Source organism: Aphelocoma coerulescens (genome assembly GCF_041296385.1).
Source record: "Aphelocoma coerulescens isolate FSJ_1873_10779 chromosome Z unlocalized genomic scaffold, UR_Acoe_1.0 ChrZ_unloc_scaf_3, whole genome shotgun sequence".
In the NCBI taxonomy this organism is placed as follows: domain Eukaryota; kingdom Metazoa; phylum Chordata; class Aves; order Passeriformes; family Corvidae; genus Aphelocoma; species Aphelocoma coerulescens.
In genome coordinates this window covers 842,966-865,113 of record NW_027184088.1, presented here as the reverse complement: position 1 = coordinate 865,113, position 22,148 = coordinate 842,966, and the positions used below count along the sequence as shown (strand labels likewise).

The 22,148-nt window shown below is 50.7% G+C and overlaps 1 protein-coding gene across 1 annotated transcript; it reads left to right on the top strand.

Annotated features, from left to right (window-relative positions):
- Positions 1–1,381: 1,381 nt before the first annotated feature.
- On the top strand, positions 1,382–8,344 carry LOC138103981 (uncharacterized protein DKFZp434B061-like). Its single transcript, XM_069002658.1, has 7 exons — positions 1,382–1,853; positions 2,529–2,882; positions 3,806–4,105; positions 4,932–5,119; positions 6,129–6,228; positions 7,307–7,909; positions 8,258–8,344. Exons 1-6 carry the CDS (start codon positions 1,382–1,384, stop codon positions 7,375–7,377), a joined length of 1,485 nt encoding a protein of 494 aa, XP_068858759.1. The 3' UTR covers positions 7,378–7,909; positions 8,258–8,344.
- Positions 8,345–22,148: the final 13,804 nt, after the last annotated feature.

Here is a 22,148-nt window from a genome sequence, read left to right as displayed (position 1 = left end):
TGAGGTGCATCATTCGGAATTCAGGTACTGTTTTAAGCTGTTTAAGATGAATTGGGAAGAGATTTTCTGGGTAGTGGGTTTCCATTTTTCTGAGAAAGCCAGCACACACAGGAAGAGATGACAGGGCATCTTTAAACCACTCAGTGCAAAAGACTATTCCAGAATGTGGTGAGACCAACAATCCTTGTGTCACCCATAGGGCAGGGACCAAAGTGACAGGGCAGGGCTCCTCACAAAGGGACCTGGAAGGAGGGCAAGAGAAGGCAGTGTTAGCTGGAACTCAAGACAAGCTGGATGTAAGGAGAACATCCCCTCTGTGTGTGGGATGAGCTTATGCCACAGCACCAAACATACTCACATGAGCCCGCAGGGTTAAATGATGTAGAGATATTAAAAAAAAAAAAAAAAAAGGCACAAATTAAAGAGATGGAAGAATTAGGTCTATTTTTTCCTGCTATGAACAGAAAAATCTTTCCAGTTCAAAAGAGAATTTAAAAGAACAAGTGACACTAAGCACAGAGGATTGGAAGATCACCTTTGTTAGTGTCCATTGAAAAGACTTGGCTGCAGGAGGGATTTTGCATTGGAACTCTCCCCAGACTGGGGAAAAAAAAGAAGAGAAGAAATGATTCCTGAGGAAAGAAAAAGGCACAATCTCTTGGAGAGACATCAGCGGGAGTTCACTACAACTCTAGGTCATTAATCCCTTGGGGAAAGCAACATCCATCCACGGTGCACGATTTAAGCTTTGATGGGCAACGCTGACAAAACTGCTGCCCCTTCCTGTTGCTGCTTCTGACTCCAAAGAATGAGAAATGGGCCAAATCTGCCCAAGACAGGCAGAAACAGTGAGAAAGAGCCAGCCAGTTAGCTGGAAAAGGGGCAAAAAGCAAGTCCTCAAGTCTCTCCTTTTCATCATTTCCCCTGGTCTTGTTGGACCAGTCTGCTTTGAAGTAGGCAACTCTGGTAGCAACCCCAAGCAAAAGAGTGAAGCTACTCAGTGGAAGATCTTTTTCCTCCCTCCCTTCAGCCATGCGGAACACAGAGAGATGTGGCTGCCACTTGACACATAGGAACAGTTTCCCATGGGATTCCTCAGTTTGGACCCTTTCTGAAACTGGCTGCGCTTGCCTTGGTGGTTTGGGGTCGTGCTGCGAGCCAAAGGCAGAGGGACGATTCCACGCAGAGAAAGAAAGGCTTTGCCCCGCTCCGGTCCGTGCCGCGCCCGGGCAGCGCCCCGGGAGCCGCCCCGCCCGCGCTGTGCCCGCAGCCCCGGCTTTGTGCCGCTCGTTCCCGCGCGGGGCCGAGCGCAGCGCCCCCCTCAGGCCGCGCGCCGCCGGTGCAGCTGCGGCCGTTGCGGCGCCAGTGGGCGACAGGCGCGATGGCCGAGCTGCCGCTGCCCGCCGGGCTCAATGCCAGCACCTTCCCCGCCAAGCTGTGGCGTCTGGCGAACAGCCCCCGCGTCCGCTCCGTGCGCTGGGACACCCAGGGCCAGGGGCTGCTCATCGACCGCGCCCTCTTTGAGCAGGAGCTGCTCAGCCCGGCCGGCCCCCACGGGGCGGGCCGAGAGGGGGCGGCGATGTCCCCGGACGCCTTCAAAGCCACGCGGTTCCGCAGCTTCCTTTGCCAGCTGAGCCGCTACGGCTTCCATGAGGCGGCGGGCCGCGTTGGCGCGGCTGTGCCGGGCGATGCCGGGGCGTGCCTCCACTACCGCAACCCCTGGTTTCGCCGCGACCGCCCCCACCTCCTCCTCTGCATCAGGCGCTGCACCAGAGCCAAGAGGCAGCGACCTGCGGCCGGGCGGGAGGAGCGCAGGCGCCCGCGCAGCCGCTTCCAGGAGCCCCGCAGGGCCGGTGAGACGGGGTGGGAGCTGCGGGCACGGAGGCTGGCGTGGGCTTTGGCCGCGGGCCCTGCCCGTGCTGGGGCCGCTCAGCGCGGCTGGCCCGGGCGGCACAGGGGCTGTCCTTGGGCAAGGCAGCTGCGCCGGCAGGGCCCGGGAGCGGTGCCGGCTGTGCCGCGCTGCCGGGGCTGCGGGACGGTCCCGCCGGGGCTGCGCTCACAGCAAACACCCTGGCCCGCTGGGCCTGCAGCTGGCGCAGCCCTGCGCCGTGGCTGGCGCTGCTCCTTGCCCGGCCCTGGGATGCCTGGGGAGCTCTCCGTAAGTGCGTGTGAGTGCCGAGGGCTCGGTCGCGGTCAGGCCCAGCTGGAGGGAGCCTCCTGTCCCTTTGGAGCAGAGGGGAAAGACCTGGCAGTTGGCTTTGTGGCTGTTGCCTCCTGCCAGGGAATTGCAGCGGGACAGTTTTCCCAGACGGTTGAACGAGCAGGGGAGTGCTAAATTGACAAGGAATTGGTGTTCGCAAAGGCCCAGAACATGTGGGGATTTTTTTCTTTGTCACCCTGCTTGGGACGATAGGAGCTTTTGTCTTCCCTGACAGAAGTACAGTTGCTGCCAAGGAAAACATACCTGAGGACCAATAGTGACGCAGGCTTCCCTTTGCTTCCTTTCTTCTTCCCTCACTGCTCCACAGCTCCCTCGCGCCAGAACCTCGCTGCTGCCTCACCTGAGGGTTCAGAGCTGCCTCCAGGCCCTTCCAGGCGAAGTGCAGGTGCTCAGGAGTCTGGGGCTTCCCCAGCACCTCCCAAGAAAGTGTCTGCAACGTCCAGACTTCCAGGGGCTTCATCAGAGGAACCATCAATCGCCCTCATTCGCAAATTTCATCTGCGTAAGCTCACCGTTCCGCTGGTTCGCGTGGACCTGAAACGCCGCCCTGAGCTCATGGTTCGCCTGGTTTGCATCGACCATCAAGCCACTTCCAGGGCCCTTCGCGAGAGCAGCAGCTGCACGTCCTCAGAGCAGCACACTCCAGCCCGCAGCCCATCAGGTAGGGAAAGAGTTTCTACCCTTGCTTTTCAGACAGGTCCTGGAAAGCGACCGTTTGAAGTATTTTCCCACAGTGCTCTGCCATGGGTAGATCTCAGGTGAGAAGCAGGTAGAAAGTGTCAAGTCGCCTAGCAAGAGGGACCTTGAATGCAAAAGAATGCTCTGTCTGCTTTTCCTGTCCTTCCTCCGCATATGGAGCCTCTCCTGGGCATTTTCCAGACAGCCTCTGTGCTGAGGTGCAAGGGCGAGGCGAAAAGCATTGCCTGACAAGTGGTCAGTGTTGGGTGAACTCCCCTCTTTCATTGATTGAAGCCAAACTAGGATGGTGATAGGATATTGCAGAGCTTACAGATTGTCTCTCTCCTGCAAAGAATGCTGTTACATTTCAGTGAGCTCTGTGTGCCCCAGAACAGTTGCAGCTGCAGAATACGGCCTCACGCACAAGGTTGTTTTTAGAATAAAGTCACAGTTTAATTTCGGTGTGTGTTTCTGAAGATTTCAGCTCTTCCTGGGTGCATCCACTTGCTGTGGTCCAGCATGATGAGAAACTTAAGCAGCCCAATCCAAAAGCTGCTGGCGAGATAGGATTTGTGGTTATACTTTGTGATTTTAAAGTTTTGTGTCCCTTTGGAGCAGAGGGGAAAGGACCTGGCAGTTGGGTTTGTGGCAGTTGCCTCCTGCCAGGGGATTGCAGCGGCACAGTTTTTTCAGTGGTTGAATGAATAGGGGAGAGCTAACTAGAATTGGTTGTTGCAAAGGCTCAGAACACGTGGGGATGTTTTCCTTTGTCACCCTGCTTGGGAGGATGGGAGCTTTTGCCTTTCCTGATAGAAGTACAGTTGCTGCCAAGGGAAACACACCCAAAGACCAGTAATGACCCAGCCTTCCCTTTGCTTCCTTTCTTCTTCCCTCACTGCTCCACAGCTCCCTCGTGCCAGAACCTCGCTGCTGCCTCACCTGAGGTTTCAGAGCTGCCTCCAGGCCCTTCCAGTACAAGTGCCGGTGCTCAGGAGCGTGAGGCTTCCCCAGCACCTCCCAAGAAAGTGTTTGTCACCTCCGAACTTCTTGGGGTGTCATCAGAGGAGCCAGGCAAGCGCCAAGTTCAACGCCAGCCTAAGCTCATCATTCCACCGGTTCCTGGAGACCATCAGAGCACTTCCGTGGCTCTTCCAGACAGCAGCAGCTGCACTTCAGAGCGGCACACCTCAGCCTACAGCCCATCAGGTAGGGAGAGAGTTTCTACCCTTGCTTTTTAGAAAGCTCATGGAAAGCGACCGTTTGAAGTGTTTTTGCACAGGGCTCTGTCATGTGTACATCTCAAGTGTGAATGCGGTAGAAAGTGTCAGGTGTGCTAGGAAGCGGGACTGTGAAAACAAAACCAATCTCTGTCTGCTTTTCCTGACCTTGCTGCAGATTTGGAGGGTGTTCTGGGCATTTTCCAGACAGCCTCTCTGTAGGGGTGAAAAATTTGTCCACAACTGCTCAGTGTAAGGCCCATCTTTCTTGGAATGAAGCCCAACTAGGATGGTGATAGGATATTGCAGAGCTTACAGATTGTCTCTCCTGCAAAGAAGGCTATTAAATTTCAGTGGGCTCTGTGTGTCCCCAGAACTGCTGCAGCTGCAGAATACGGCCTCACCCCCAAGGTTGCTTTTTACGATACAATCAAAGCTGAATTTTAGCACGTGTGTCTGCAGATCTGGGCTCTTCCTGGGTGGATCCACTTTCTGTGGTCGGTTGTGATGAGAAACTCAGAAGCAGCCAAATGCAAAAGCTGCTGGGGAGATAGAAAAGACTGTGATTATAAAGTGTTAGTGTGTGTGTGTGTAGATCAATTTTACAGTCCATCCTTTAATATACACACTCAACAATTAGATGAAATACTTTTTAAGAGGAAGAAATCAGTGTTCCAGTCCCCTGGGAAGTTGGAATACATTTCTGGAATTGAGTTTCTGTGTGCTTCCTGTGATGTTTGCTGCAAGGCAGCAGTAGAGCTCTGCATCCCAAAGCCACATTCTGGAGCCTGACCAATGTGTTTGGATTCCTGCAGCCACACCAGGCCATCCAGCCCCCAGTGCTCCAGCTGGCTGTGCTGGCTGGGCAGCATGGACAGCCTCCAGCTGGGCATGGAATAGTCCTGGGGAAGAGGAATTGCCACCGCTGGATCTGGACCTTGTGCTTGAGACGCTGGAGGAGATGCTTTCGTCCTCCCACCCTGAGAGGTCTCCCTTGGCTCAGGTAACTCCATTGGACAGGGATGAAAGGGGCTGGACTGACAGCTGTGAATGTTGTTGCATGGCTGAGAAGGAAAGGCTTCTTGAGCTCAGCTGTGAATGGACAGGGGAGGATTTGCTTGGCAAAGCAAGATCTCCAAAAGAAGAGGGAATGAGAAAGGGGATAGCCCTTAGTGAGGATGAGAGGTGTTGGCCAAGTTTGAGTGCTCCTTTTGCTGGGAAGAATTCCTGGCGCAGGGGCATTTGTGGTGAGGAAGTGGAAGCTTTGAAGGTTCTAAGAGGCTCTGTGTGATGGGACAGAAGAGAAGAGTGTGGGGAGAATTGCCACTGAAGGCAAAGGGTCCCGTGCAGGGAGGGGCATGCGAGAGGTGCCTCCGTTAGAGCAGCAGCAGTGGGCTCTGCCTGTTTTGGGTGGGAAGGCCAAGGCAAAGCAAGGGCTGGGCTGCAGCTGCTGCTGCTGCTGTGTGAGCCGTGCCGAGCGTGCAGGCGCTGCCAGAGCCCTGTTTGGGGATGGGCTGGAGCTGCAGCTTTCTGCTCCTCTCAGTAGCCTGGTGCCTCCTGTCCTGCTTCTGTCTGGGAAATCCTCAGCTGGGCAAGCTTGCCAGTCTTGTTCTCCGTGTTCCAGAGCTCAAGCACCTTCCTCTTGGGCATCTCTGTGGGAAGAGATGTGTGCTCCCATGCAGTCCCTGTAAAGCTGCTGCCTGGATGAGCCTGTTCTGCTCAGGGCTTTGGAGGGAGGAGCTGGCAGGACTCCTTCCTCAGTGCCCACTCCATGTGTTCATTGTCACTCCCCACATTCAACGTTGTCAGCTGGGACAGCTTTTGGACTGTGTTTGAGAAGTCAGTCTTCTGGACTGTTGAAGGCCTTTTGTCTTCTGTAATCTCACCCACAGCAGTTTTCAAAAGCATTTTCTTCCTTAAGAGAAGGAAATGTTGCAGGCTCTGAGCTATGGTGTCCCTGCAGAAAATAGTGAGTGATCTTTGGGTTTCTTTCTTTCTGGTTTTCTTTTCAGGACAATTCAGGAGGGGAGGCTGTGAGGAAGGCTGCAGCAGAGGGAGCTTTGACTGGCACCGAGAGCTGCAGGAACAGTTCCCTGGAACCCGAGGAGCCTGGTAAGGAGAGAGCCCACGCTGCTTTAGAGGTGGCTGCTCTGAGCCTGCCTCTGGCAGGAAGGGAGATGAGAAGAGTTGAGCTCTTGTCTGCAGGGTTGGTGCTTCCTGGTGCCTTTAGGTCAAATCCTGCCCTGGCACAGCCTCCCCGAGCCCTGCCCTCCACGCTTCTCCAGAGGCACTGACACCGAGTGCTGTGCTGTGGCCAGAGAGCAGTGAATAAACCCAGCCTGTGGGAGTTGTGTCACCAACCTGGCTGTCCCAGTTCTGTCCTGAAGTCCATGGATGAGTTTGCTGCAGGGTGACAGTGCTCTGGAGGCAACACTGAGGGACTCTTGAATCAAGAGAGCAAAACCCCAGCAAGAAGTCAGTGTAGAAGTCTGAGCTTTTTATCTCAGAGCATTAAATCAATGTAGTACCAGTCTGCTGATAGCTCTAGTGAGACACATTAAAAATACAAGCAGCAGAGGCCAAACAAATAATAAATCACAAGGATTTATGATTTGGAAAGGAAAAACTTAAATTACCCCAGATTAGCGAGAAGTAATAGGAGAGAGGGAGCACCTTGGATCTGCATGCTTGAGCAAAGCTGGTGCTGCCTGCAGGCCTCGTGGGGAGCTCTTTCCCTCCCAGCTCTTCCTGCCAGAGCTGATGGTTGTGTTGGAGGAGCTGTTGCTCACTGCAGAGGGCACTTTGTAGATGGCAGGGAACGGTGCTGGTTCGTAACTCAGCTCACAGCACCCGTCAGCTTCAGCCCTTTCAGTGAGGACTGAGGTGTCTCTGTCAGCACAGAGAAAGAGCAAGGCTGGGCTTCTGTGTGGGAGCTGGGACTGTCTGTGCTTCAAGCTCTCGTGGGTGCCATTTGCACTGCGAGTGCTGAGGCTTTACTGGGATACTTCAAACCTTTGGAGGTTTTGAAAACTTGGAATGCTCCCTGCTCTTTAAAGAGCAGGCCTGAAATTCCCAAGTGAGAGTCTGCCTTTCGGGCCATCTTTTGCAGTCTTTGATAGAAGGACAATTACTTCCAAAGAGAAAGATGCATGGAGACCAATATTGACTCAGTGTTCCCTTTGCTTCCCAGATATCCATCTGATCTACCTCTCCAGGAGGGCTGCCTTGCGTGGGGAGAAGAGACCGAGGGAGAGCCTGTGACCATCTGACAGGTGCAATCCCTCTGTTTATAGATGGCTTTATAGATTTCCATAGTTAGATTTATATATAATGTGGTTACATTTTTAGATTTACAGAGCTGTGCTTATACGTGCATATATTTATAGATCTGTATAGTTAAATTTGTATCTGTAGTTATATAGATGATAAAATTATATTTATGTCGATGTATTTACATTTTTAGATGTGCATATCTACATTTATATACGTGTACAGCAATATACATACATATATAGAGTTTTATTTATAAATGTGCACAGTTATTTAGCTAGAGGTAAATGGATGTTTAGATCCATAGATTGATGTTTATATAGGCCTAGACCTGCATTTTAAGCTTTTTCCTGCCTCGGCTGCCTTTTTCATCTCGTCTTTCCCCCTCTGTCCCCTCTTCTGGTGCTGGCTCCGAGCTGGCGGCCGGGCCGGGCGCAGCAGCAGCTGCAGCCCCGGTGTCCCTGGAGCGGTGGGAGCTGCCGGCGGCCGCAGGCACTGTGCCCTGAGGAGCTGCTGGAGGGCGGTGAGCCAGAGGGGCTGGGGAGAGGTGACACTGAAGGGACGGTGACGTTGAGGTGCTGGTGGGGCTGAGGGGTGTGGGGGAGCAGAGGGCAGTGGTGGCACTGAGGTGAAAGGGAAGTGGCACAGGCTGAGGGGGGTGCCAGGTCTAAGGAGATGGGATGGGTCAGAAGGGACTGAGAGGCTGGAGAGGACTGTGAGGGGCTGAAGGAACTGGGAGGGGACTGGGGGTTGGCTGAGGGCATGGCAGGGCTGAGGGGATGGAGGGGGCCAGCAGGGAGCACAGAGGGGTCTGGGCCTGTGGTTCTGTCAGGCTGTGGAACCAATTCCAGAGCCTCCACTTTTGCCACAGCTGCCCTGAAGTCGTTGAGAAGAGCCGGAGAGTGATGGGAGCCAGCAGGGAGAAGCTGAAGGCCGCCAGCAAGAGCAGCGAACGGGGACCTGCTGCTGCCACCCGAGAGCCTGGGTGAGGCCCCAGGGCCGCTGAGGCAGGGTGGGCGTGAGGCTGGCGTGGGCTTTGGCCGCGGGCACTGGCCGGCTGGGCAGGAGCGGGCCCTGCCCGTGCTGGGGCCGCTCAGCGCGGCTGCCCCGGGCGGCACAGGGGCTGTCCTTGGGCAAGGCAGCTGCGCCGGCAGGGCCCGGGAGCGGTGCCGGCTGTGCCGCGCTGCCGGGGGCTGCGGGACGGTCCCGCCGGGGCTGCGCTCGCCACAGCCTGGCCCGCTGGGCCTGGTTTTTCTTTCTAACCCTCCTGGGGAGGCTCTGAGATTTCCTCTTCCCCGATGGAAGTGCAGCTGCTGCCAAGGGAAACATCCCAATCCTGACTTAGTGTTCCCTTTGCTTCCCAGATGTCCCATCTGCTGTCCCCATCCAGGAGAGCTGCTCTGCACGAGAGGAAGCGACAGAGGGAGAGGCTTTGAAGATGGGGCGGCTGGAATCCCTCTGCTTGTAGTTCTGCTTACAGATGAATGGACTTGCACGTAGAGCATGATAATTATATTGATATTTATGTATGTGCTATTTGCATAGGTATATTTCTATGTGTATGTTGTTACATGAATGGATGTAGTACATATATATGTATGTGTAGCTATATACATACATGTTTCTCGTTACATACATGTGTATATATGTATCTAAGTATATACGGATGTTGTTATGTCTCTGTCAAGTTCTATTTCCTGTCTATACATTTGTCTAGGTATCTATTTCTAGTGATGTTCTTGTAGGTATTTGGCTCTTTAAATAGGTACATTGGTATTTGTATTGGTATATATGTCTGGTTTTATAGTTTTGTATGCATATTGATCTATTTCTGTAATTATATTTACATGTGTTGAGATGTTTAGCTCATATTTGTATATTTGTATAGATGCAGTTGTTTTATCTATCTATTTATATATGTATTGTAGGTAATATGAGTATTTATATTTACATCTGTGTATTGTGGTTCTAGATATGTATTAGTTCTATTTAAATATAGATGGAGTTGTATAGTTGCGTAATTCTATTTATTCAGTTCTTGCTATAGGGTTATTTAGAGAGAGATGTTGATATTTTTGTGTTTCTATATGGGCTGTACAGTTATAGTAACATGGAATAAATTAAGTTGTTAAACTTCAGTTGATCTTTGTGTATAGTGAGTTGTTGTAGAGGTTGGCAATAAATTAGTTTTTGTTTCTGGAAGTTGATGTCTGTATATTTTGACGTAGCATTGTTGTAATAATCAAATAAATGACTGTTTTGTACCTTAACTGAGATCTGTACAGTTATCTATTGTCAGCAGGGATGTAGCAATTTGTAATAAATTACATTTTTCAACTGAAATTGATTCTCATGTGTTTGTAGATCAGCGGTGTGGCTGCAGCAACCGGCAATAAATGACATTTGTCAGCTGAGAGGAGTGTTCTGTGATTTGTGCTCTCCAAAGCAATGGGCAGATGTAGACGTGAAGACGCTGGAGGATTTTGGCCATGAAAATCCCCAGCCGTGCCCAGCAGATCCCCCAGCTGCAGCCAGGCTGGGCAAGGGAACGGCACATTTGGGCTGGCAGCAGAGCCACACGTTGGCTACAGACTCGCTGCAGAGGCCTGCTGAGAAATCGGGGCTCCCCTGAGCGTAGAACTGCAGCCAGGAGCCACCCGGGGAGGAGAAATCCACCCCCGTCCCACCGGGAGCTCTTTAGGGAGCGCTCCAAGTGTCCCTCTGAAGGTCATCCTGGAGAGCAGCAGCAACCTGGGATCCTGAGCCAGCTGCGCTGCCTTTGGCAGCACTTTGGCAAAAGGTCTGGAGCCAGGGCGAGGGAACAGTGACTGTAACTGCTGCAGGGCAGGGATGAGGGAAGGGCCATTGACCCAAGTGCTGAAATGCTCCAAAATCCAGAAGGATGCTGGACAACTGGGAAGCAACAAGTTCTCACAAGCGCTGAAATGATGAAAGCCCTTTTTGTGAAGTTCCCTGAAGGAACTTGCAGGGGAGTTGCTGCTGGGATCAGCAGGACCAGGAGACAGCAGGATCTGCTCATTTTGCTGGATCTGTTTCCAGGACACAGGCTGTGATTGCCCTGCTCACACAAACCCCGTGCCCATGGAGCCTGCAGGGTAACAGCAATGCCCTTCCAATGAGAGGCTTTGCAGCTGAAGTCACTGCCCTTGTGTTTAGGGAATGAATGCCTCCCGTGCCAAAGCACTGGCAGGTCACCAGGGCTCCGTGAGGCAGAGCCTTTAGAAGGAAAGAGGGATGAGGTACTCCCACGCCAGAAACTCCTTCAGCTCTCTTATTTTGTGGAATGAGAAATAAGAACGCTGAGGAGAGGGAAATGCAGTCCTCTCAGAAACCATTGGGACAAACAAGTCTTGTGGGAAAAGTAGGTAAGAACTTTGCCTTGTTTTCCTGGGCTGTGTCTTCTGCAGAGGAGACAATGGCATGTACAGCTACCAGGAACAGGAGGCACTGCAGGGAACTGTGCACGTGCTCAGCAACTCAACCCTACTGGTGCACTCTGATGCCCAAAAACTAGGCCAGAAAACACTACTCCATAGTATAAGGCCTACAGAGCAGGTATTTGTTTATTCAATGGCGGGAGTGAGTGGGATAACTCCACCACAAACTCACTTGTCCATTCTTCACCCAGTATAGCTTTTCTACTTTTTTCCTTAATGTGCACATTGTACTTTCCTATCCTTCATATTGCAACACATTTTCTAATCCCATGGTTTTGCAAGCCCTTGCAGCAAACCATGTGTGGTTTCTGCATGAGGTGGTCATCAGCCTCCTGGTGGTCGTTTCTGATGAAGGCTCGTAAGTCTTCCTTGGGCTTGAACTTCTCAGCCCTGTTCCCTGTGCATGCTCTCTAAGATTGTCTGCTCAAATAGCCAGTGGTTAGCTTTTGCAGTTAGCCTGTTCTGCTAAATGTGCTGATTTCTCCAAGTGCTTCCTGCACATCCCCTGTTACAGACTACCTACTTCTTTCTGCATAGCTACAGCTTTTTGCAGAGCTCAAGCAACATCTCGTTGCCTTGGCATCAACTTTGTAAGGACACAGGCAGCAATTGGATCTATGTCTCCACACATTAATCAAGTATTATTAGCAATAGGATCTACGTATCCGCTCCTTGGGGATGCAGGTATTTACCTTTGGCATTTAGAATCCGGACAAGGCCACACCTGGGCCTGTCTGGGGGTGTAGGATCCAAGACAACTCCTTCGATTCCTCCTGTTGCCAGACTCAAGGGGAGAAAACCAAGAGGAGAATGCAATCAGGTGTCCCTGCACTAGAAGTTCTGTCAGATGCTCCTGCAGCACTGTCCAAGCCGGGCTACTCTCACAGCGCCCTCGGAAGCCTCGTGGCCGGCAAAGGTGGAGGCACCGCAGGATGTCCCCATTCCCGGCCGTGGCTCTGCAGGGCTTTGCTGGGACAGCTTCCCCCAGCTGATGTGCGGATCTGGATGAAGGGGAAAGGAGTAGGGTATCTGGAGATGTATCTCTCTTAATCACTAGAGGCAACCTTTTTTGGTAATGCTTAGCTGTAGTGCTTAACTTATCCTTCTGTGATTATTTTTCGGCAGAGCTGCATTACAGTAAATTCCACTACTCCGTGCTGGGGTCCGTGCTGGCAGCGGGGCCGGGCCGAGCAGCGCTTTCAGCCCCAGGTCCCGGCTGGCCGCAGCTGACGGGAGCGGCGGGAAGCGCCGGTGGCACCGGGCACCGTCCCCCTCAGGGGCCGCGGGGCTCAAGGCACCGGGGAGCCGCTGAAGGGCCGGGAAGGCTGAGGGCACCGGGGCTGCCGCAGGGACAGCGCCGCCCAAGGCCCCGCGCTGCTGAGCTGCTGCTGGTGCCTACGGCACTGAGAGGCCGCTGAGGCGGTGGGGGCTGAGGGGAAGCAGCGGAGCTCTGCGGGAGCTGAGGGCGATGGCGGCGGAGGCCGAGTGGGCAGGGAAGAGGCGCGGGCTGAGAGGGCTGGCGGGGCTCAGGGCACCCCGGACACTGCGGGCGATGGCAGCACTGGGGGCCGATGGGCTTGGAGGGTCTGAAGGGACTGGGAGGGCTGCGGGTGTGCTGAGGCTGTGGCGGGGCTGAGGGCACGCTGGAAGTGACTCAGCATTCCCTTTGCTTCCCAGATCTGCGTCTGCTCTGCGTTTCCAGAAGGGCCGCTCTGCGCGGGCCCGAGCGGGCGGAAATGGGCCGGCCGCGTTCCCTCTCTCTCTTATCCCACCCATCCGTGTACCCAGTTACCTTTGTGCCTGTCCACAGCTATGTTTCTGTATGTCTCGAGGTCTGTTTCTGTACATACAGAGCTCGATAGCTACACCGTCCTATTTCTTGAGTTACACTTGTATGGAAGTTTAGATGGGGACACTGGTGTTTGGATAGTTATGTAAAAGTTCACTCTGTGTAGAGTTGTTTTTATACAGGTATCAATATATTTATATACCATAGATTGTTATATTTATATATGTATAAAGTCCAGTGTACACACGTGTAGTATTGTACAGTTTAGTTCCTGCTCTGCGGACATTGAGATCATTTGGCTCCTTATATATACACATACATATACATATACATATGCATATACATATACATATATGTCTATAAATACAGAGGCACTGCTTTGTAACCTGTAACATACTTGATTGTGGGAACTGAAATGGACATTTGTATCTTTATCTATAGTCAGCAGAGTTGTACCATTCTGCAGCCAGCTTTTAACTGAAATTGGTCATTCTATATAAGCAGTGCAGTCATAGCAATCTGTAATAAATTTCCCTTTTAAGCTGACATTGGCTTTGGGGCCCTTCTCATCTCCAGGATTAGTGACCTCATTGATGTTTGTCCCTATTTCTTCACTGATCACAGGATCACAGAATCGCCAGATTGGAAGAGACCTTCAAGATCACCGAGTCCAACCCATGCCCTAAGACCGCCTCAACTAAACCATGGCACTGAGTGCCACATCCAATCTATTTTGAAACACATCCAGGGATGGTGACTTGACCACCTCCCCAGGCAGACAATTCCAGAACTTTATCACTCTTTCAGTAAAAAACTTTTTCCTAACATCCAACCTAAATTTCCCTTGGTGCATTTTAAGACCGTGTCCTCTTGTCCTGTCAGTTGTTGCCGGGGAGGAGAGACCAACCCCCGCCTGACACCTTTCAGGTAGTTGTAGAGCGAGATAAGGTCACCTCTGAGTCTTCTTTTCTCCAGGCTAAACAACCTCAGTCGTTCCTCACAGGGCTTGTGTTCCAAGCCCTTCACCAGCCCTGTTGCCCTCCTTTGGACGCCGTCAAGTGTCTCAATGTCTCTCCTGAACTGACGGGCCCAGAACTGGACATGGTACTCGAGGTGCGGCCTCACCAGTGCCAAGTACAGAGAAGAATGACTTCCCTGGTCTGCTGGCCACACTATTCCAGATACAGGCCAGGATGTCGTTGGCCTTCTTGGCCACCAGGGCACACTGCTGGCTCATGTTCAGCCAGCTGTCGATCAGTACCCCCAGGTCCCTTTCTACCTGGGCACTGTCCAGCCACACTGTCCCCAGCCTATAGCATTGCTGGGGGTTATTGTGGCCAAAATGCAGGACTCGGCACTTGGACTCGTTAGACTTCATCTTACTGGACTCTGCCCATCTATCCAACCGTTCCAGGTCTCTTTGCAGAGCCCTCCTACCTTCCAACAGATCGACACACGCTCCCAGCTTAGCGTCATCTGCAAATTTACTCAGAGTAGACTCAAATACCCTCATCCATGTCATCAAAAAAAATATTACACAAAACTGGCCCCAGCACAGATCCCTGAGGGACACCACCAGTGACTGGCCACCAACTGGATGCAGCACCATTCACCAGCACTCTCTGGGCGCGGCCATCCAGCCAGTTCTTAGCCCAGCAAAGAGTGCGCCTGTCCAAGCCACGGGCTGCCAGCTTTTCCAGGAGTTTACTGTGGGGAACAGTGTTAAAGGCCTCGCTGAAGTCCAAACAGACAACATCCACAGTCTTTCCCGCATCCACCAGGTGGGTCACCTGGTCATAAAAGGAGATCAGGTTGGTCAAACACGACCTACTCCTCCTAAACCCATGCTGGCTGGGTGTGATCCCCTGGCCATCCTGTAGGTGCTGTGTGATGGCACTCAAAAGAAACTGTTTCATAACCTTACCAGGTTCCGAGGTTAGACTGACTGGCCTGTAATTTCCAGGATCTTCCTTCCTACCCTTCTTGTGAATGGGATTCACACTGGCCAGCTTCCAGTGTAGCGGGTTTGGGTTTGTAACCGGGCAGAAACACCAATTTAGTGTAGTGGTTTGGTCCAAGATACTCATTACTGTTTATCTTCTGTGAGGTAAGAATTAGGAGAAATGCAAAGCAGGCACCAAACTTGAAAGAATATTAAAAAGTTTATTAACAGACCTAAAAGAAGGAAAAAAAAAATTATACCACACCTTCAGAACTCTTCTCCTCCCCCACCTTCCTCCCTTCTCCCACTGACAATGTAAAAAGACAAACCCTTAAGATGTTCAGTCTGTTTACCACTTCCATAAAAACCTTGTTCAGTCTATTTAGGAAGAGGAGTCTCTCTTGCTCGTGCTATGAAAACAGTATCACAACGAGACAGCTGCCCAGGTTGGTTCCCTGCTCACATGTGACTCCCTTTCCCCTCCCCCCCCCCCCCCCCACCTTGCAGCTTTTCCCACAACTGCTTTCAAGGGTCCACTCTTGAATGTTTTTGGGGTACAATTTTAAGGTTGAGCCATTCAGAAACAAAAGTTCTCTTCACCCATCTCTGGGAGCATTTCATCTCTAAGAACAGAGGCCCATCTCCTTCCCTGGGAGCAAAGGGTCTTCCTCATCTTCATCTTTAGGACTATCTCTGGGAACATCTCTAGGAACTGAGGTTCTCTCCTTTCCCATTTGGAGCAAAAGTCTTCATCGCTTCCATCTCTCCCTGTCCAAACTTCTCATGAAATTACAGCTGCATCAGCATCTGCCTATCTCAGCACAGGTGCTTTTGCTCACAAGCACGAGTTGAACACTCCACCCCCCATATCTTCATGAAATTACAACGGGATACTCTGATATATCATAGCTTCACAACAGAATTTTAGCTTTAAGCATCTCCTCTTTCTCTTCCCTCAGGTTTTCAGCTCTTCACAGCACTGAAAGGGTTAATCTCACCTCGGCCTTGCAGCTGGAATGTGGCTTATCATCGCAGTGGAGAGGGGGGGGGAAGCCCAGCCGCTCTGGCTGCCCACAGCCCTGCTGGGGGGAGTTCCACGGGTGGAACAGGTCCATCCGCTCCAGGATGGCCGTGGGCCGGGCCCACTGGCCCCCGCACGGGGCCCGCAGCCACCTGTCCCAGCACAGAAACAAGAGAGAGCCTCTGCCTCAGGGTTTCTATTCTTAAGTGTGCATCACAGAGGCAGTCACAACTTTAAGTGGCTCAAAGAATTGTCCATATTCAAACTGGCCATCTTACAGGTCCTGTCAGGTCACAGAGGAAGCTGTAAGCACCCCCCTGCAAGGACATCACTTCCACGACTATGCTTTGCCAACCCATGACACCAGTCATCTGGAACCTCACCAGTGAGCCAGGACTGTTGGTAAACGATGGAGAGCGGCTTTGCAAGCTCATCTGCCAGCTCCCTCATCACCCTGGGATGGATCCCATCTGCTCCCATAGATCTATAAACATCCAAGCAGCTCAGCAGTTCTCTCACTGCTTCCTCCTGGATAACAAGCGGAGCATCCTGCTCCCTGACACCATCTACCAGCCCAGGAGGATAGTTGTCCTGAGCAAAAACCGTCTTTCCAATAAAGACCGAGGCAAAGAAGGCGTTAACCACTTCTGCCTTCTCCCCATCTGCGGTCACTAAATTCCCTCCCGCATCCAGTGGAGAATCGAGGTTGTTCTTACCCTTCCTTCTGCCATTAATATATTTGTAAAACCGTTTTTTATTCTCCGTCACAAAAGTTGCCAAATTAAGTTCTGAGCTTTGGCCTCTCCAACTTTTTTCCTACACGCCCTAACAACCCCCTTAAATATTTCCTGAGATACTGCACCCTTCTTCCTGCTTCCTTGGTGATCTGTGCTTTGTCTTTAGGAACTCTGTATCCGCTCTGTCCTAAAAAGTTTAACAGACTTACAGTGAATTGGATGAAGTCATCTGTGGTCTTAGCTGCAATCAAGATGTCATCAACATATTGAAGAATAACTCCTGCTGGCTCTTGTCTCCTCCAATCTTCCAATTCCTTTGCTAGCTGGTTTCTGGGGCTTTGTTGAGACGGACGTAACAGCACACACTTGTTGTAATCCAAAGCTGTAAAAGTTTTTCTATTTTCTCTACTGCTATTCTTATACCTCTTCACAATTGCAGTGGCTTATTGAGATTGGCTGCTTAACAACAACAAGGCTGTCTAACATACAGTGACCATTCAAGCAGTAAAACAATTAGCTGTACAAGCCAAGGTATAGTTGTGACATATTATCCGCAAGTTCTTCCTTGTACAGTCTTAATGTCCCATAACAAGAACGTCCTCTCCTTGTGTCCACAACACCTTCTCTCACTGATTATCTTCTTGGCTTTCTCTGTGGGTTTCACTGAAGCTGCAAAATGTCACTGTAAAATTCTCATGGGTAAATTCTGACCGATTTCAGGTCTGACTGTGTGAGGCCCCCGGAGCAGCTGTCAGTCTCCTCAGGTTTCCAACTATTGTTGGGCTATTCTTGAAACCCTGGGGTAGGACTATCCAAGTAAACTGACTTTTCCTCCCTGTTTTGGGATTTTCCCACTCAAAAGCAAAAAGCTCCTGGCTGTTTTGATGTACAGGGATGCAGAAAAAGGCATCTTTCAGGTCTACAACAGTAAACCACCCTAATTCGTCTGTCAGCGTGGTCAAAAGTATATAAGGGTTTGCTACCACTGGGTGTACGTCCTCTGTAATTCTGTTACTAGCCCTCAAATCTTGGACTCACTGATAACTCTTGCCATCAGCTTTCTTTCCTGAAAGGATTGGTGTGCTATACTTGGACTCACATTGCACTAATAACCCATGATGGTGGAATTTTTCAATTATAGGCACCAATCCTCTACCACTTTCTAATTTCAGAGGGTATTGTTTTTGCTTTACCAGTGTGGCTCCTGGTTTGAGTGCAATGCTCATTGGTTCTGCCTGTTTGGATCTTCCTGGAACATCACTGGCCCACACAATTGGATTGACAGCATTTTCAACTTCAATGGGGATTTCACCACATCTGCCCTGCATAAAAAGTGCAGCAACTTCGACAAATTTAGTTTCTGGAATTATAACTCGTGCAGCTTTCCCTTTTGTAAATTTAATTTCAGCTTCCAATTTCTCCAACAAATCCCTCCCCAGCAATGGTTTAGGGGAGTTAGGCATGGAAAGGAATTGGTGAGTTACCCAGTGCTTCCCCGGTTTCAGTTTCAAAGGTTGGAAGAAAGGCTGTGTTTCAGTTACCCCTGTTGGCCCAACGACATGAACAGTATCTTGACTCAGTTTCCCTTCTAAAGCATGTAACACAGAATACGTGCACCGGTGCCTACCAGAAATTTGATATCATCTTTCCCCAGCTTGGCTATAACCGAAGGCTCTGCTGGGGGGAGGCGGCAGAGGCTGTGCTGGGGCTGTGGAGGGCCCAGGCCTCAAGGCAGGAGCTATTAAGTCCATTTTCACCCCCTCCCTACCCTCCCTCCAATGGGTCCAATGTGGACTTCTTATCCTTCTTCTCTTCTTTCTTTAAAAGCAGTATGCGTTCTCTTTTAGATCTTTGTAACTTGGATAGAACCAAGAAGAGCTTCGCATAATCTAGTTCTAAGAAACAGCAATCTTTTTGGAGATATGATATTAAACACGGTATTCATTTTTTATCTAGGCTGCCAAATTCCGGCCAAGTCTGATGGTTGTCTAATTCATAAGATGGCCAGACTAATCTAGAAAAGCAAATTAATTCAGATTTTGGAAGGGCTTTATCTTTGCCAGTCAATTTTTGCCAGTTTTCTAATACTAAACTCAAAGGCGAGTTCTGCGGTATTTCATTCCCCATACGAGAAATATTACAGCCCATGGTTTTATGCTTATAAACAGAGACGTTCACAGAAATAAAGCAAAGCGATCTAAACACACACTAATAAGCCGAGAAAGAAAAGTGGAAGAGGCAGAGATCAAAGTCACAAGCCCCAGGGTTTCAGACTGTGGGTGGAAGCAGGTTCCAAGCCTCCAAGCCTCTGCGCCGCCCGGCTGTATGCCAAAGGCTGTGGGTTCACACAAGCTAGCAACAAACTAACAGAGGGAAAATCAAGCGAACAATTGCCCTGGAACTTGGAGCGGCCTTGTCAAGCCTCTAAAGGGGGAAATGATGCCTTAGGTTTTAACTTGGTGTATTTTTCAAATCCTGTACTGCCTAGTGTGTAACGCTGAAGTTTCTTGTAGCCTGCTAACTTCTGCTCTCTCATGCTAGGTAGACATAACAAAGCCTCTCCAGGCCTGCTCTCCAAGGACACTCTGACTGTCCTAGGCCCAAAAAGTATAAGCCAAAAGCCTCTAAAGGGGGGGCAAATGTGGGGAAATTACATCATTAACTGAAGCTCTAGTTGGAGAATTAACCCTGATAGGCAAATGAACCAAACCTATAAAAGTGTGAAGAACTCGTGACCTGGGGTCCATCTTGGGGTCCATCTTGGCAGTAGCCTCTGGCTCCCCAGGATGTACCTTTGAAGGCCTTTCAAACAAATACCTACCTTTATTCCCTTATTCTTGTCTAGTCTCTGTTTTCAGGTGGCCACTTCAGGCATCACTGCTTCGACACTTCCCCGGGGCAGCTCCTCGCCATGACAGTCCGGTGCTCCAGTGTTTCCCTGATGGAGCAGCCGCTGCCTGCACCCAGCGCGCAGCCACCGCCGTGTTTCCCGCGTAGCCGCAGCACCAGCCCGCAGCACCAGCCCGCAGCACAGTGTGATCCCATTGCTGTTCTCTGCGGGCCACTCACCATCACAGCTCTGAGGGACTCCCGTCTCCGGGAAGACATGCCGGCTGAAGAAATGGCTGAAACCAGCTGAAGCCCATTACTCTCTTTAACATTCTTTTCTGGTTGTCTGGATTTTATGCTCTGCGTTCGGCTGAGTCACACACATTCACTCCGCCTGGGCTGGGCTGGCTAATTAGGGAGACACTTATGCTTCTTTAATGAACTCAATGAGAAAAATTTACATCACTGATCCACTCAACTGTGGTAGAGGGAGTTGATGTTACACAGGAAATCTGACTTAGTACAGCAATACAAAACATGTATCGCATAACACGTTACAGATCTCAGTTAGACAAAACTCTTTCCTTGAAATGAAGGTCACTTTCTGGTCCCATTTGTTTTGAGATAAAATGAGGTTTTTTTTTTTAATTTGCACCAGCTGTGTTGCCACAGCCTGCATTTTCCCCTGAGCTTGAAGCATGTCTCTCTTGAGCATCTCACTCATGTGAGCCTAGCACATGGACTGAGAGTTGCAAATGCAGCTAAGGCCAACCAGTCTTCAGTCAAATGTGGAGGAACTGTATCTTTTGTTTGGTTCAAGCACCAACCCAAAGAAATGGTATAGCTTCTGTCTGGAATGAGCCCCTGTTCCCTCCACAGCTTTGGCAGCACTGTGAGCTGGCTCTGTAATGTGTCATGGCAGTGCTTGCATTCCTTGATCCAAGGCTTTCTTTTTAAAGCCTCAAGGACAAATGGGGAACAAAATCCCTGTGTTGTGACCCAATGAGTTTGTGCCCTCTTTAGTGTGTTGAAGAAAACTGCTGAGACTTGATAAAGGAATTTGTAAAGGATTCCACTTAATGAGAGGCTTAGCCACTGCAAAGCTGGCTCGTTGAGCTCAAGTCAGTTCTAGTTCCAGAATTCCACAAAAAAGGGAGTGATGTCTAGTTCTGGAAGTCCTCAAAAGGCCAGTGTTGTGTGTGTCACAGGGCATAGTGCAGCCTTGTCAAGATCCACTAATACAAGCGAGGGTCGTGATGGTTCGTTTATGGATCTCAGAGTGCAAAAGGACACAAGGGATTTCAGTTTTAATCAGAACAGTGTATTTTTATTAAGTGCCCACAACACAGTAATGCGATAGAGGAGAGAAAGAGAGAGAGAGAGAGAGAAAGGAAACAAAGTAAAAGAGTAGAGAGGAAGAAGGTGGGGGAAGTAGCTACCAATGGATGAGACAAAGTCCTCGTGGTCTCCTGCCAACAAATTCGCCTTCTTTCCGTGGGGAGATCTCTTCTCAGTTATCTCAGAAAGTCCCTTTATAGTCCTTTTCAGAAGCGCGGGGCAACTGGCCAAGACCATATCTATGTTTCGTAATAACATTGCAAAACTAGAAGCTAGCACTGACTATCACAGGTACATACCAAGCATGCCTTTCTCCTATGCTAACTACTTCATTATAGGCCGTACTGCCTGCCATGGTTTGTGGCCTAGCAGCGTTAGCGCGTCTACTTCTGACATGAGTTTAGCAGTGCTGTCACTTCTGCTTTCTAGCTGTATCCCCACATCTCCCCCTTTTCCCCAAGAGGTGGGACAAATCTACAGCTCTTGTTATGAGGCCCGTTGCTTTGGGAAACAGGTCCAGGACAGGTGTACAGGACAGGTCATTCCTTTCTGCTTCAGCGCAGTCCTTCCCGCCTGGCCAGCAAGAACGGCGCAGTCCATTGTGACCTGCGCTAATTTTCCTCCTCAGGAAAATTAGTTCCCAGTGGGCACACCCACAGGCAACACATGACAGACATCCCACCTCAGCCAGGCCAGGACTCCTGTGTTCAGTCTCTGTCCTTGGCAATGATCGTGAGGCAGATGAGGGATCTTTGGACCATCTCTTACAAGCCTACAATAGCCTTTACAGCAATGCAGAAGAGACCCTGAATTCCGGCAGGACTTTGGATGATGGATGTCAGGGAGAATGAGAGAAAAACTTTGTAAGTGGCTGGAAAGGCCAAAGGAAGAAGTGAACTGCAGAGCCAGGAGCACGTGGAGGAAGAGATGTCTCATTCTATAGTCATGACCTCAAACTCTGCCTGAGGAGTTCTTGCTTCCCAAAGAAAACTTATTAAGCTGCTGCTTGTAGATGAGGAGTGTTAATTAAATAAAACACATAACTAAATAACAGCATCTCCTTTCTCTTCACCCTTTCTGATAGTTCTGAACCATTATTTACTTGGGATCTTCTTGCTGAGCCAAACAGGTAGCAAAGTTGAAATTCAAAAAATAAAAAAGCTGTTCTTGTCATCTCAGCTTGTTCACATATGGTTTAAATCTTCATCGTCTTTCTGAAGATGACATCAGACAACAGAATGGCAAAGCCAGGGCATGGCCCTGTGTGACAGTGGCCCCCTGAGATGCAGTGCCCATAGGAAACAGAGGCCATTGTGACACGGGGCCCTGCCCTGACGGTAGTTAAGGAGCAGAGAGCCCTGGGGTGCCCAGTCCTAGGAGAGCAGCTCTCTCGGGAGGCAGCAGCTCTCCAGGGCAGCAGTGACAGGTCTGCGGCAGAGGACGCCAAAGCCAAGCATGGAGGAGGAGCGGCCGGCAGCAGAGCCGGCACAGGCACGCCGCGTGTCTGTATCAGCTTCCCCGAGCAGGGGTGCAGATGCAGGCACAGGCCACCAGCAGCATCCGGCATGGCAGGACCAAGCAGGGCTGTCAGTGCAAATTGAGTGCCACCAAAGCACTTCGTGGCACGGGCCTGTTTTGAAGGAGGTCA

What these genes read in the sequence shown, in the direction of transcription:
- LOC138103981 (XM_069002658.1), top strand. Translation starts at nt 1,382, where the DNA reads ATGGCCGAGCTGCCGCTGCCCGCCGGGCTCAATGCCAGCACCTTCCCC. An exon ending in TCCAGCCCGCAGCCCATCAG is followed by an intron (nt 2,883 to 3,805) that starts GTAGGGAAAGAG and finishes ACTGCTCCACAG; the next exon opens with CTCCCTCGTGCCAGAACCTC. An exon ending in AGAGGTCTCCCTTGGCTCAG is followed by an intron (nt 5,120 to 6,128) that starts GTAACTCCATTG and finishes TTTTCTTTTCAG; the next exon opens with GACAATTCAGGAGGGGAGGC.